The 13,235-nt window shown below is 44.7% G+C and overlaps 3 protein-coding genes across 4 annotated transcripts in view; 1 reads left to right on the plus strand and 2 right to left on the minus strand.

Annotated features, from left to right (window-relative positions):
* The first annotated feature begins 838 nt into the window (after nucleotides 1-838).
* Nucleotides 839-4,973, plus strand: LOC108555486 (membrane metallo-endopeptidase-like 1). Its single transcript, XM_017911143.1, has 18 exons — nucleotides 839-888; nucleotides 1,023-1,114; nucleotides 1,182-1,343; nucleotides 1,400-1,483; nucleotides 1,654-1,859; nucleotides 1,918-2,148; nucleotides 2,450-2,542; nucleotides 2,609-2,750; nucleotides 2,811-2,922; nucleotides 3,236-3,326; nucleotides 3,408-3,584; nucleotides 3,648-3,748; nucleotides 3,841-3,899; nucleotides 3,976-4,027; nucleotides 4,100-4,167; nucleotides 4,228-4,367; nucleotides 4,449-4,616; nucleotides 4,728-4,973. The coding sequence occupies exons 1-18, from the start codon at nucleotides 869-871 to the stop codon at nucleotides 4,908-4,910; spliced, it is 2,181 nt and encodes a 726-aa protein (XP_017766632.1). The 5' UTR covers nucleotides 839-868; the 3' UTR covers nucleotides 4,911-4,973.
* A 751-nt stretch (nucleotides 4,974-5,724) lies between these two features.
* Nucleotides 5,725-9,203, minus strand: LOC108555407 (CAP-Gly domain-containing linker protein 1). The gene is made up of 6 exons (XM_017911034.1): nucleotides 9,192-9,203; nucleotides 8,965-9,035; nucleotides 8,248-8,412; nucleotides 7,212-7,341; nucleotides 6,237-6,544; nucleotides 5,725-5,950 (listed from the first exon to the last, which is right to left on the minus strand). Exons 1-6 carry the CDS (start codon nucleotides 9,201-9,203, stop codon nucleotides 5,725-5,727), a joined length of 912 nt encoding a protein of 303 aa, XP_017766523.1.
* A 580-nt stretch (nucleotides 9,204-9,783) lies between these two features.
* Nucleotides 9,784-13,235, minus strand: part of LOC108555483 (neuropeptide CCHamide-1 receptor) — a 33,926-nt gene continuing 30,474 nt past the window's right edge. For both annotated transcript variants that reach the window (XM_017911139.1, XM_017911138.1), the window contains exons 3-7: nucleotides 12,770-12,962; nucleotides 12,177-12,310; nucleotides 11,788-11,961; nucleotides 11,160-11,410; nucleotides 9,784-10,370 (exon numbers count right to left, since the gene is read on the minus strand). In XM_017911139.1, coding sequence (XP_017766628.1) covers nucleotides 10,055-10,370; nucleotides 11,160-11,410; nucleotides 11,788-11,961; nucleotides 12,177-12,310; nucleotides 12,770-12,962 — 1,068 coding nt within the window. In that variant the 3' untranslated portion in view covers nucleotides 9,784-10,054. The remainder of the gene's footprint in view (nucleotides 10,371-11,159; nucleotides 11,411-11,787; nucleotides 11,962-12,176; nucleotides 12,311-12,769; nucleotides 12,963-13,235) is intronic.

Genomic DNA, 13,235 nt, shown 5'->3' on the forward strand with positions numbered 1-13,235 from the left:
GCTCGGCTGACGTCAACTTGATATTCTGTGCTTTGCTTCCCATCGGCTCGCCGCCTTCTCTTTCCTTTTTTCACTCTTCTCTCTCTTTCTCTCTCTCTTTCTATTTTAGGGTCCATCAACCGGTTGTTGCTTGGCGGAAAAGCGGAGAAAATCTCGCTGCACCGTTATCGTGTCCTTGCCCGTCGGTGCGCGAATTTTCGTTAATTTAACGAACGAATTGTTTGACAGCTGCCATAGCGTGTTCTGCGTCGAACGTGCCCCGTTGAACGATAATTATCCGTCACGGTGTCATTGCGATAATACAACGAATGTTGACTCGTAATTGGACAACGCGTCTTTATTATTTTCCAACGGAATTCAACGTCATCGTGCAAAAACAGCCTCGCGGAACACGGCAGCCTCTGCATTCGCCGAAATGTTCGGGTCACTGGTCAGAAAATACAGATACTGTTAGTTCTAATCAGCAACTCGCGATACTGACAATCGAAACTGCGATTGAATGCTGGCAGGGAAACTAAATATTACTCGGATGACTTTCCGCGCGAGAATAGCGAGAATAGTGGTAGAATGGCAGAGTAGCAGATAGATTGACAGATGGAAACGAAATGCAATAGGTTTCGTCTGCGATGATTTAATTGCGCGGTCATATCGCGCGAAAACAGTTTTCGAAATTCGTTTATAATGAACGCGAGCAACGTGCACGAAATGTCCATGGGAAAATCATTGGGACGAGCGATTAACAGCGATACCGTGTAACGCCTCCGTGATATAAAATTATTATCGGTTATTTGCTTCCGAAATGCTCACTTGAAATTCAGATTCGATAATTAGTGTCGCTGTGAACATTAACGGCAGAGTATCGCGGACAATGTTGCTTGGAATTATCCTGTACGTGTTATTTTATTTCTCTTCTATTTTTCTTTGCTCCTCGAATATCTTCTTCGAGATGTACCTTCCCTTTCTTCGTTACTCGAGTAAAAGCCACGATAATTCCCATGAAATTATTCTCGATTGTTGCGCAGATTTTGTTCCGTGATTTTCGTGGACGCCAGAGTGGTCGAGTTTAGAAACGACCAACGTTCCGTCTGCTTGACAGAGGAATGCGAGGAATTCGGTAAAGTTTCGTTGAAAATTTCGCGGAATAGAAAAGAAACTTTTTCTTTTACGATCCTATGAAACAGCCAGGGTGATACTAACGAACATGAACGCCTCTGTGGATCCGTGCATGGACTTCTATGAATATGCATGCGGCAATTGGCCGAGAACAGATTCACTTGCAGCTGCAGGGAAATTCGGGCGAATGCGAGCGGCCTCTGATAGCGAGAACAAACGGAAAGTCAATGGTAAGTTTCAGCCGTTCCGCCAACTTTTGTCGGGAGTAACGAAAACGATATTGCAGAGATGTTAAAGTTGGAACTGCGAGGCGATGAAATTCCTCCGGTGAAAATAGCGAAGCAGTGGTACAAAGTCTGCATGAACAAAGGTAGTTAGCCGAAGTATTAATAAAATAAAGTAAACGAGGAGATTCGTGGCAGCAAATGCCAGGGGTTGAGCAAAAATTCCGGGACGCTCTTGTTCGAAGACAGAGAAGTCCTAGGAACATTGTCGAAAATAGCGAGTTTTATCGTCTCGATCGCTTCCTTCTGTTTGTAGAGGACATGAACGAACGTGGCATGAGACCATTAGTCTCGATATTGAATGAAATCGGTGGATGGCCGATAACAATGCAGCGAAACGCGCGGTGCAAGCAGAAATGGCAGAATATCGACGATTATTACGCTCATTTAAGGGGATTCAATTTGTTGCACGATGTTCGGGTCACGACATACGGTCGTAATTCGAAAGAGCTGACCGCGGTGGTGAGTAATCGATTCTCGAACGCGTGACGATTTTGCAAATTCTATTTTACCCTTTCAGCTGGACGTTCCTGATATGCCACCGTACTCGTGGCTGCTGGATAAATTTTTCGACGGGGACAGCAGCGAGACAGACGACCACGAAAAGCGCTTGAAGGATATGAAAAGGTATCGAAATTTCATTTCGAAAATTGTGTCGAAGATCGTCGAGGATGGGGGTCTGAACGCAACGTGGGATCAGATAGAGGAAGACATCTCGGATATACTGATCTTCCAATGGAAATTGTCGAAGGTCTGATGAATTTTCAGAATGAAAAATTACCACGAATCCTGTGTCCGTCTAAGATTATGAGATTAAGGTTATAACTGTTAAGGATCACGTAACAACGTGTCATCGTTTCGTGAAATTATTTATTATTACGTAATCCTGTTCTACTTAATTTCATTTTTCCTATGAAACTTGGTGTATAGCGTTGTTCCTTTTATTGTCTGCTGTATAGCTTTTCCTATTTTGTGCGTGCATATTTTATATCTCTTTATTAAAAGGGGCTCTGACCTTAAGTTTTAATAAATAAATAAATTATAATTCACAGATAACGAGTCTAGTGGATGATTACGTCAACACGACAGTGAAAGACTTCCAAACTTGGTACAATAATTTGAGACCGCTTACGGAAAGATCTGCTGTGAGAGATATTCCATTTCTATCGTTTTCAAATGTGCCTATCTTTTAATAATAAAAGGACTTACAGATAAATTGGACGGACAAGATAATCGGTGTCTTTAAGGAGGCAGGCATCGATATTCCCGAAAATACGGTCTTGAAAGTCGCCTCCCCTGGATATATCCGGAAATTAATTCCCCTGCTCGACGAAACTTCGAGCATAACAATAGGTAAGGATGATCATGCTTGTTCGAGATATTTGTTTTACACTCTGGATAATCTTGGTGCAGTGAATTATCTCCATTGGAGCTTCGTCTCGTCCATGATCACGAGGACTACCGACGAAATGAGGGAGCTGCACGAGAAAATGGTGGACTGGGACACGGTCGTACGGGAAGACAGGTTCGTATAGCGAATTTCCATAGCAAACATCGTGCTAGGTTCACGTTGGAACGAGTTTGAGAACGTTGGAGGTGAAAATTAAAAGCTAACACGACTGACGTGGCATCCAAAGAGCACTAAACATTCGACTGGCATCTCCCGTTGCTTTTAACGTAGCTATGGAAAATGGAAGAATGGAAGGTGAAACGGGTATAGGGTTCAATTTGGATGATGGCGTGCGCGGATGTAGCGGCACGTGGCGGCGATTTAATTTCGATTAGTCGTTCGAATTACCTGGCCGTGGCTGGCGCGATTATTTTCCGATTATTCGCAGATCGGACTTGTGCATCGAGGAGGCGAAAATACAGGACGTGATCGCGTACGAATACTCGAGGAGATATTTCTCTAACGACGCTGTGAACAAGGTAAGATTTTCGTACAGTTCTTACGAAGCAGCGAAAAGTGTGTCGAAATTTCGAATAAAATTTTCATTTTTGGTGCATCAGACGTTGGACGTGTTGGACGATATGAGGAGGGAAGTGGAGATCGATATCGAGAAATCGAATTGGGCGAACGAGACGATAAAGGAGTTGGCTTTAAGAAGAATTAGACTCATGAAGAAGAAGATCGGTTATCCTGATTGGTACAACAACTCGACTATTATGGAGAATTATTTTGGACAGGTACGTTGGTTATTTCATTATAGAGGCATCGAGGATGGAATGCAATTTAATTTTCGTTTACAGCTAACTATGGGACCGAGCTATTTTGAAAATGCTTTGAAATTTTTGAAGTATTACAAATTGAAGGAATTGCGGCTCTTGAAGTACAACGATGTAGCAAAATCGTAAGTATTTGTATCAGGATTAATTACGACTGAAATTAAATCGAGATTGAACATTCGTTTTCTTTTTTTTTTTTTTTTTTTTCTGTATTTAGATGGCTGATTAATCCTTTGACCATCAACGCGTTTTATTTGACCGAACCGAATTCGATTAGTAAGTTCTGTCAATCTTCGTGATTCAAGTATTTGTGACATACTTACGAAGCTTCTTTTTCTGTATAATTATTTAGTTGTACCATTGGCCAATTTACAGAAGCCATTTTTCAGCAAAAATCAGCCCAAGTATGTGTCGAAATTCGTAAGTAAATTTTTATTCGAAAATTGGATGTTTAATTGCGATTATTTTTCTTCCAGCACCGTCAACTATGCATTGACTGGGTATCTTCTGGCTCATGAAATGTACCATCCATTTGACGAGCTAAGTGAGTAATGCTTTCTTAAAATTTATGTCTCGTATTCTACTGACTTGAGAATATTTTCAGGACATCGTTACGATGAAAATGGAAAAACGATAACCTGGTCAGAAGCAATGTCTAAACGATACTACGAAAGTGCTCGATGTTTCATCGAGCAGTATGATAATTACACTTTGAGTACAACACCATCTGGTCCAAAAATCATGGTAACGATTCGCTGTGTTTTCAATGAATTTTCATAGCAAGAAATATCTTTTAAGAAATATACTGCGAATATTAATTCACAGAATTATGGCAATCTTACTTTTGACGAAAACATGCCAGACACCATGGGATTAAAAACCGCGTTTAGGGCGTACAAACGAAGGGAAAGGATAATTGGGAAACCAGAGTCAGCGTTACCTGGATTAGAAATGTTCGACAATGATCAAACTTTCTTTCTATCTTCTGCCAATGTATGCATTTTATTAAAAATAAAATCTTCTTGCAAAATCGACCCTCTTTAATTGTAATATTTAAAAAGGTTCAGTTATCTTTTCATTTTCTTTCTTTTTTCTGTTTTCAAGTTATGGTGTAGAGACGAAAATTTCGAATCGACAGTGACAGAAGCGAAATTAGACGTGCACAGCATAGCACGATTAAGATCTATCGGTGCCCTTTCGAACAATCAGGATTTCGCAAATACATTTTCCTGTCCTTTGGGCAGCCCCATGAATCCTCAGAAAAAGTGCAACATTTGGAAAATATAACAGGAATATGTCGACTAATTGTTTCAATAAAATAATTCACATGTAATAAAGAACACAACGAAGAAGAGCAAATTCAGCGTCTTTGGAAATTTTATTTCAATCTCGTATCCCATCTACCACGACATTAGGTAATAATTTATAAATTTCCTTGGTTTTATATAGAATCCTGTATTACTATTTATCAATCACTTATTTAATACGAACATTTTATAGCGTTAACTTATTTACCACTCGATGATACAAATAACACTGTCCAACACGAATTTCAATCTGTAACATCCACTGGGTAATTCTTGTAGAGTTGGTTTTACGAATCCGTAGTCGAAATTGCTCCATCACCCTCAATTTTCCAAAATTTCAAGAAAGAGAGCTTTACAACAATCAACCATCGGATATTACAGGTTAGAGAAAAAGTTAAAATTTGAATGTAACTCTATTTCAAAAGTAATATGGAATACATAATCGCAAATTTTCTGAGAAAATTTATTTAGTTTATTTCACATCTATGAACTATAAATGCTCGCGTGTAACCATCAGTTATTTCTATCAGCGAACACGGAAGAAAATCTTTTCACATCTACCGATCTCGTCAATTTAGCGTTCAAGTTTAGCACAGTCTCTAAACTGTATCTTCTGCGTATCTTCTGTGTTATCGATTCGGAAGTAACATCTGGTTACCATCAGCCAGTGAATACTACTTTTACCTATGAACGATACGAGTATTGTATCTTGATTTTAAATAATATACGAATATCGTTTTAAACGCGAATAAACATTTGTTAACGAAGAATATGTTTCAGGTTTGGATAAAACGTCAAGAGAAGAGGACACGATTGGAAGGGTTGGTCTGCAGGTCAACCTCCGACAGAACCGGGATGATATCCAAGCTCCCGCTATCCTCGACGCTCGGTTTCCTGAAGAACAACTCCCTCAATAACTTTCCCTCGCTGGATGGTTTCTCCAGGTCGTCTTTGCTCTTGACACGTACATTTTGCAGTCGACACGAGATGGAGTCCCTGTCCGACTCCTCTTGGACGCTCCTATTAAAACACCATTCCGATGAGAACCCAAAACAACCCCCAAAAACGAAGCAGGTCAGAGACTCGTTTTATTTGCACCAAACAAACTCGCAATTTGTCGCATAGAGTCTTCAGAGAGCTCTATTTTCTCTTTCCAAATCTCGTAAATGAATTTCTCTCGCAAACATCTCTTTCGCAGTACCCCTTTTCTTCGAAAGCAGGAGTTTAACTTTCCTCCCCCTCGTTTACCCCAAAGTATTAAACCCGATCCGCTGCAGTCTTCGATTCGTTAATAAACTTTCCTTACTCCGTTGTCTCGAGGTCCTCGGTTTGACAAGCTTGATGAGCCTTTCTCGCGCCATCTTTGCTGCGTTCCAATCTCTTTGCAGCGAGTAGTTCCTTCGTTCTTTGAAATTTAGCCTGGAGGACATCGTTTTCCGATTGCTTCTCGACTAGGGCGTTCTGCAATCGGCACTTCTCCTTCACCAAGTCGTTCACCGTCTCCGTCAGCTCGAGGAATTGTTTCTCCTGAGCGGCGACCTGTCGCGTCAACAACTCCAGGACATGTGAAATTCGAGTCTTCAAGTCTTTCGTCTCGACCCGCGCTTGGTCTAGCTAATGGAACAGGGACGAAACGCGATATCAGGATTCCTCAACTTTCAATTGACTTTTTCCATTGGACGTCAACGTTCAATGGTTCAGTCGCGTTAAATTTTGACAGCGGTTCCTGTCCGAGCACCGAAGTTAATTGGGCACGGTCAGCTCGTGGTCGATCTGTGTGAGCAATCTGGAGCTAAGTGCACCGGTGCCCCGATGGCTGCTAGCCTTAAGCAAACTATGCTGTACGGTTAATGAGGTACGGTTAACGTGTCGTAGGTCGCGATACAAGATCCTTTCCCGATAGTTTTATTGCGTGTACAGTATGTCAATGCATGGTCAGTAGCTTCGTGAAAGTATTCAGCAAAGAGGGTTAGCTTTTATTTAAAGTTACTGCACCAACCGCGGATCTAGCTCGCTACCCTGATCCACGTCTAACCTCCATTTTTACGATCCGACCATACATATTACCGACATGGTCATGTGTCAATATCGCTTTCCACATTGCTGTTCATCGCAATCGACTCTTTTCCGCGTTAGCCCCCTCGCTTGTTGGATCGTGCCCCGTTAGGTCTCCGCGTCGCGCCACTTTCTCACGTTACGGCGAAAGCGCGGGAAACAAAAAGACGACAGGAGGACAGAGATATCGTGGAAATGTTCGAGTAACTTGGAAACAGAGCATTACTTGGAATTCTAATTGCTTCTTCTCCGTTTCACGACGGTCCAGGGATTTCTCGTACTGACTTCTCATCGCCTCCTTTTCGGATTCGCTCACGGTCAGCTCGGCCTTGGCGTCACGCAGCTCCTTCGTGCATCTACGCGACAAACAGTTCTCCATCGTCTGTTCCCGCAAAGCGTGCGCGAAATTGCAAATAGCCCGTGTAACTGCGGGAATTATTACGCGTTACGACAAAGGGAACCCCGGCTACGGTCGATTTACCTTTGCCGTGAGAAACTGGAGGACTCGTTGGCCGGATTTTTTGCCCCGTTCTCGACAAAGTTACGAAGTCAGGTGTAAAATTCCAGTGAAACGTTCGTTTAATTCGCCAGTGTTAATTGCGTAATTCCCGATCGGTAATTTATTATCGCAGACGGAGCGAGAGCCACGTAGCGTAGCTGCCATTATCTTAATTGAGATCGAGGTTCGTACGGCAGTATGCAGATCGTGGAGGAAAAATCTCGACCAATCGTTGCTGGCTTATTGTCGGAACACCGCGATCGTTCCCAAGGGTTATCTCGACTGGTCCACACACCGGACACGAATTACACGCTCCAAACTTTTAATAGGCGTCGCTGGCTCTAATCAGTTTCTCTGATAAATCTCTCTCCCTCTCTCTCTCTCTCTCTCTCTCTCTGCACTGACCAGGCGGTATTACCAACTTTCGGAAGCGACTGCGCGTACGCTTTAATGTATTCACGACACACGCGACGAACAAACGTGCACGCCCGTAGTCGATGACGGAAAGAAATGGCCGCGACGGGGTGGAAGAAATAGGAAACGGAGTGACAAAGTAGCCAAATGACGTCGTAATGGAGATTCATTATCGATGGATATTTCTACCAGCTTCGTCTCGGATTATACCGTTTAACGAAAATTGAGATGTACGTGGCTGGTCCGACGCTAGCCAATGGCGACGAAGTATCCGGGTGATTGGAAGCATCGCTTTTTCCGATATTAAATACGGATGTACACAGTAACGTAGAAGAGACAGGGAATTTACTTAATTAACTGTTTAACCAGCAAAGCTATCCTTTTCCTGTCAGCTGGGCAGAGGTCTTGAATGTGAGGGAACGAGGATGCGCTTTCGTCTGCGGTGTCTCCTCTGCATTTCCAGCAGGACTCCTCGTCGGCTTTCACCTCCTCGCTCTCTGTCGAGATCGTTTGTCTGCTCGAGGATCAAACCGTGACGTTTCCGTTTATGAAATTAAAACGAACATTCGATCGCGTCTGCCTGGCAGAATGTCCCTGCAAAGGACTCATCCTCTATCGAAACTAGAAACGTCGCGAGACGAATATGGATCCGGAGCGAATTGCCGAGGACGAAACGGGCGCCGCGAGTCTCGTAGAATTTCATTTTCCCGCGGGACGCATCGTATTAACATACGTCGCAGGGTCGGCGATATCATCGACGAGCGAGAGGACGTGAAACGAGAAATAAAACGGATGATCGCAGAGTCAACCGTGCGCGAAACGAGATATTTTCATTGATTCGCGGAATCACGAATGCGCGGCGTTTCGTCGATTCGATTCCGCGTTTAACACGGCCGTTGAAACGGAATTTAGCTGCAACGAGCGAATGATCCATCGTTGCAGCAGCGGTGGCAATAACCCGATCACGGGACGGTGGTAACGTAATAACGAGTATCGCGCTGGAACCGGACATTAACCTCGTTACGTATCAGCGGAAGATAGGAATTAGTTGGATTCGAGTACGGACCTTCGTCGTCGCGATGCATGTACTCGTTCTCTTGACACATTCGCAGGGTTCGTTGATGTAGTCTGGCCAGTCTGCGGAGAACGATTCGCGGGTAAAATCGATTCCGCTGAATTTCTGTTCCGTGGTCAAAGGCTGCGTGAAGGGTGGCGCAGGTGGGAACAGAAGAACGCGATGGAAATGGAGGAACGAAGTGAAACGAAGTGAGAAGGACAAAGCGAAGGTTGTACCTCTTGCTCCATCTAATATAGGAATTCATAAGTGTGCCGTCGTCGTAGTCGTTTGAATACATGTCTGGCAGACATTTCTCTTCGGTCCCTGGGCGATCGTAGAACCGGAAAGTGATTACGATGTAGAAGGTCAGAAGTCGCGACGACTTTCGAGCTCGAGTCCCTTGCCTCGAGCGTGCAGAGCGGCTACGAATCCCTGAAGGAACGATTCGCTGCTGTCCAGAGAGCACTCGATGCTCGATGCCCCGTGATGCCTTGAAGTTGGATTTATATCGCGTTTTAAAAGGCACTTTGTCCAGCGGCGACAATATAACGTCGAGGATTTCCTAATAACGCGAGAAAATGCGAGAAAATGGCGCGAAGCGATATGCGTGTGTCCGTAAATCGAATTAGGGGATCGATCACGCTTTATTCCCTTTCATTTCGTTCCGCGACGTTCTATTTCTCTCTATCAGCGTTGGAAGAGAAATGGAGGACGAAAGAATGGAAAAGGTGAAGGAGAAACGTAGAAGGCCGTCGAGATTATACGCCTGTATTTTATTCAGAAAATCCAGTGCTCTCTAAATGTACATCAGTCGCAGTCTTTGTGCCCGCGAACCATGGCGCAATTCACAGATTGCTTGCCTGCCTACCGCTAGTTTCGACGATGTTGGTGCATTCGAGATTAAACAATGACAATTGGACGAAGATTCACGAAAGACGAGAGACACGGACGATGCTTCCTTTCCTCTTTGAACGAACTTCGAGACAAAACGTGACGCTTGACTCGAACTGTCTCTGGTCCGCCGACGCGATTAGTCTCTGTACGAGCAAAGGAGATGCACTCGCGATCAAGGGTTACGTGGAAAGACGCTGAAAATTATTCAGTCCTTGGATTTCAAGGAGCACTCGCGACTGATCGGTTGTTCCGCCGTCGAATCGTGATGGCTCCTCAGGCCATCCTCGACCCCGTTTGGACAGGCTGTCAGGCTGATGGTCGTTTCCTGTTCTTTGATCGGGACACTGGCTCTCCCGTCGGTTCCCAGCATGGACAGATGCACGACGCTTCGCTGTCCTCGTCGGGAGTCGTACCTTCTAGAGCTCATCAGCGAGAAGCTTTGACCCCGTCCTCGTGAGCTCAGGTCTGACGAGCGTCGGTGTCGCCTGCGGATCCGCCTCGGCACGCAGCAAAGCAGATACCTGCAGCGAAGTTCGCAGTAGTTTAACGACTATGGTCTATTAGTTGTCTACAATAACGTTAGTCTCGTCTGTTCAACGCTAATAAGAAAGCAGAAACTCGCGTTGGCGGTTATCCCGCTTCAGTTTCCTCGTTGAACGATCGCGTCTAATCGTGAACCTCGAGTACCTCGAGTGATAAATGTGGAACGCAACGTTGGATAAGCTTGACACCGAGAAGACGTTAAAAGAAATACATACGCGATCGAAGGTTCGATACGCGCCACTTGGATATTTATGGAATATTGATACGGTGACAAATTTGAAGTCTTTGTTCGCAGATCCACGAATTCCGTTCCATCGAGGCGATAAATATTCATAGCGACGAACGAATCGCGCGGGTTTTTCGCGGGCTCAGCCGGATTGATTTTCAAAGAGAATCGTAGGGTACGTTGCAAATTAATTGTGGTTACGTGCAGTCGCGAATCCGCTATCCGTTAATCGATGAATTTTTATCGAGTCTGCTGGATTGGTGGAAATAGGTCGAACGAGAGGTTAGTCCATGGCCACGCACCAGGTGTCGATTCGATGCCAAGTTTTTCGGATATTTCGTTTCACAAACGTGATAATTTGCCTTGTATAGGAAATACTCGGCTGGGAAAGTCGAAATAGATTTCACGTGGGACTCGACCGAACACGTTTGTCGATCGTTATCGCGATATGTGACAAAGACCAGAGACCGTGTTTTTTTTTTTCCTTTTTTTCTTTCTTTCTGCTTTTAACAAAAGGATCGTGCTTTTTCGATGAACATACCTGTCGAAATATTTCCTAAATGTGCTGCTCACGCAGTACAGAGCGATAGGATTAATGCAACTATTGGTGAACGCCAGGCAGAAACTGAGAATCCGGAAACAATGCCAAAACGCGTTATAATCCCTTTGCGCGGTAGGGTGGATGTAGAACCATAGCATGAACACGTGCTGAGGGAAAAAGCACACTGCAAAAACGATCACGAACGCCATCACCATTTTTGCAACCTTCTTCCGTGCCTTCACCTGCTTCACCTGTAATCAAACGTGTCCACGGTCACTCCGTGTGCGCCGTTTCCTAACAAAAAAACGGAAAACAAACGATCGCCTTACTTGTTTCGTTAAACGAGATTCGCACCATGGCCCCGAGAACTTTGCTCGGACACTGCTCGAACTTTGTTTCTTTGATCGGGATATTTGCCCGAAAGTTTAAACGAGTCTTTGCTCGCGTGTCAAACTCGAAATTCCCGGCAAAGGGAGATCATCGACGATAATCAACGAGTTTGCCCACGTACGCGCCGACGAGCCGATAATCGATCCATCGAAGTCGCAAACGTATGTAATTTAAAAACTTTCCACCCCGCGCTTTAATCCATTTTAAGCTACTAAACGGAAAACTTTGCCCGACTCACCTGACACTGCATCTCGCCGGGAATGTTTCTAGTGCTGCGCATCAGGTGTCTGGCCATGAGGATGTAGAAGAAAGCGATGATGCTGAGCGGCACGGCGTAGTATATGAAGAACCGGCAGACGAGGATCGTCTTTGGGTAATTCGGACCGAATTCCGCCGGGTACGGGTAGCAGGCCTTGAAACACGGTAACCAGCAGTGAAAACCTTCCCTCGAGATCAATTAAACGGCTGTAATTTACTTAGGATAGCAAATTGGAAGAACGTTGGCGTTGAGGTTGCCAAGGGAAACAGAAAGAACGAATGGATGGCGAGAAAACCTATCCTTTCGTCGATCGATCGTTATGGTCGAACGACGAGGCTAATTGTCCTATGAATGCTGGCCGAACTCACTTGGAAGCTCACGTTGCTGTTCACTTTGAAAACCCTGATGTAGGAGAAGGAACCCGGGATGGAGCACATGATGGCTAATAGCCAAATCAACGCGGCGACGATCACCGCGAAACGCGTGGCTCGTCTTCCCGTACCTTGAACAATAAAAGTGGAGTAATCAGGACGGGTTACGTCAACGACGTCCATGTTCACCAGGACGTTTCTTTTTATAGCGTACTGCGACTGGAATATATTTCCCTGTTCCTCCCTTTCCCTCGAAAGCGAGCGGAATTCGTTTGACGTTCCGATGTAAAGATTCCTTCTCCGAAGCTATTACACGCGTTCGAAGAATATTACGCTGCAAACCAGGACACTGGAAGAATTTCAGCGGCAAGGAGGAACCTTGCTGGAACACGGCTCGCAAAGTAAAATCGACCGGACAACGTTCATTAACTTTAATTACCCTTATGCCGTTACTTCTAACCGGTAAAATCGAGTTAAAGGGACGTGTGAAAGCTTTTAGCTTCTATTTAAGTCCCCGAACATTTTAGATTCCCGCGAAGACTTCTGTTCCGGAAGTGGATGACAGGAAAATGGGAAATCGAAGCTCGTACCGGTGGCGTGAAGCTTTCTCATCGGATCCACGATGGCGAAGAATCTGTCCGCCGAGAGGGCCGTTAAGGTGAACACGGAGACACCGATGGAGATATCCTTGACGCACTCGGAGACTTTGCAGAATACCAGGCCGAAAGGCCACGAGTCCAAAATGTACACCGTGAAGGTAAATGGCACGCACGTGACGATCACCTGCAGCGAGAAATTCAGGCTAGCTTCAGAAAAGCGAAGCATCGACGAAATTATCACTTCGAACGAAAAGTCAGAAGGAACCGAGCAAAATTTCCAATCGCGAGGAACATTGGAGCTCATTAGGATTCTTTATAAAACCACGTCTCTTTTTTCTCGAATCGAGATAGTCTTAACGATAATTATCCAGGTAAAGTGCACGGGAGATGCAAAGAATAACGATCGCGTTACGTGCAACTAGGAAGACGAATCTTCTCGAGGCTGTCCTACGGAGAA

Source organism: Eufriesea mexicana, unplaced genomic scaffold (genome assembly GCF_001483705.2).
Source record: "Eufriesea mexicana isolate 0111107269 unplaced genomic scaffold, ASM148370v2 scaffold124, whole genome shotgun sequence".
In the NCBI taxonomy this organism is placed as follows: Eukaryota; Metazoa; Arthropoda; class Insecta; order Hymenoptera; family Apidae; genus Eufriesea; species Eufriesea mexicana.

Excerpts from the sequence above, each read along its gene's own strand:
- LOC108555407 (XM_017911034.1), bottom strand. Across the intron at positions 6,545-7,211 it reads AGAAGCAATTAGAATTCCAA|CTAGACCAAGCGCGGGTCGA; the intron begins GTAATGCTCTGT and ends CTGTTCCATTAG. Across the intron at positions 5,951-6,236 it reads GAGGACCTCGAGACAACGGA|GAGCGTCCAAGAGGAGTCGG; the intron begins GTAAGGAAAGTT and ends GTGTTTTAATAG.
- LOC108555486 (XM_017911143.1), top strand. The coding sequence starts at position 869 with ATGTTGCTTGGAATTATCCT. Across the intron at positions 1,344-1,399 it reads GAACAAACGGAAAGTCAATG|AGATGTTAAAGTTGGAACTG; the intron begins GTAAGTTTCAGC and ends ACGATATTGCAG. Across the intron at positions 1,860-1,917 it reads CGAAAGAGCTGACCGCGGTG|CTGGACGTTCCTGATATGCC; the intron begins GTGAGTAATCGA and ends TTACCCTTTCAG.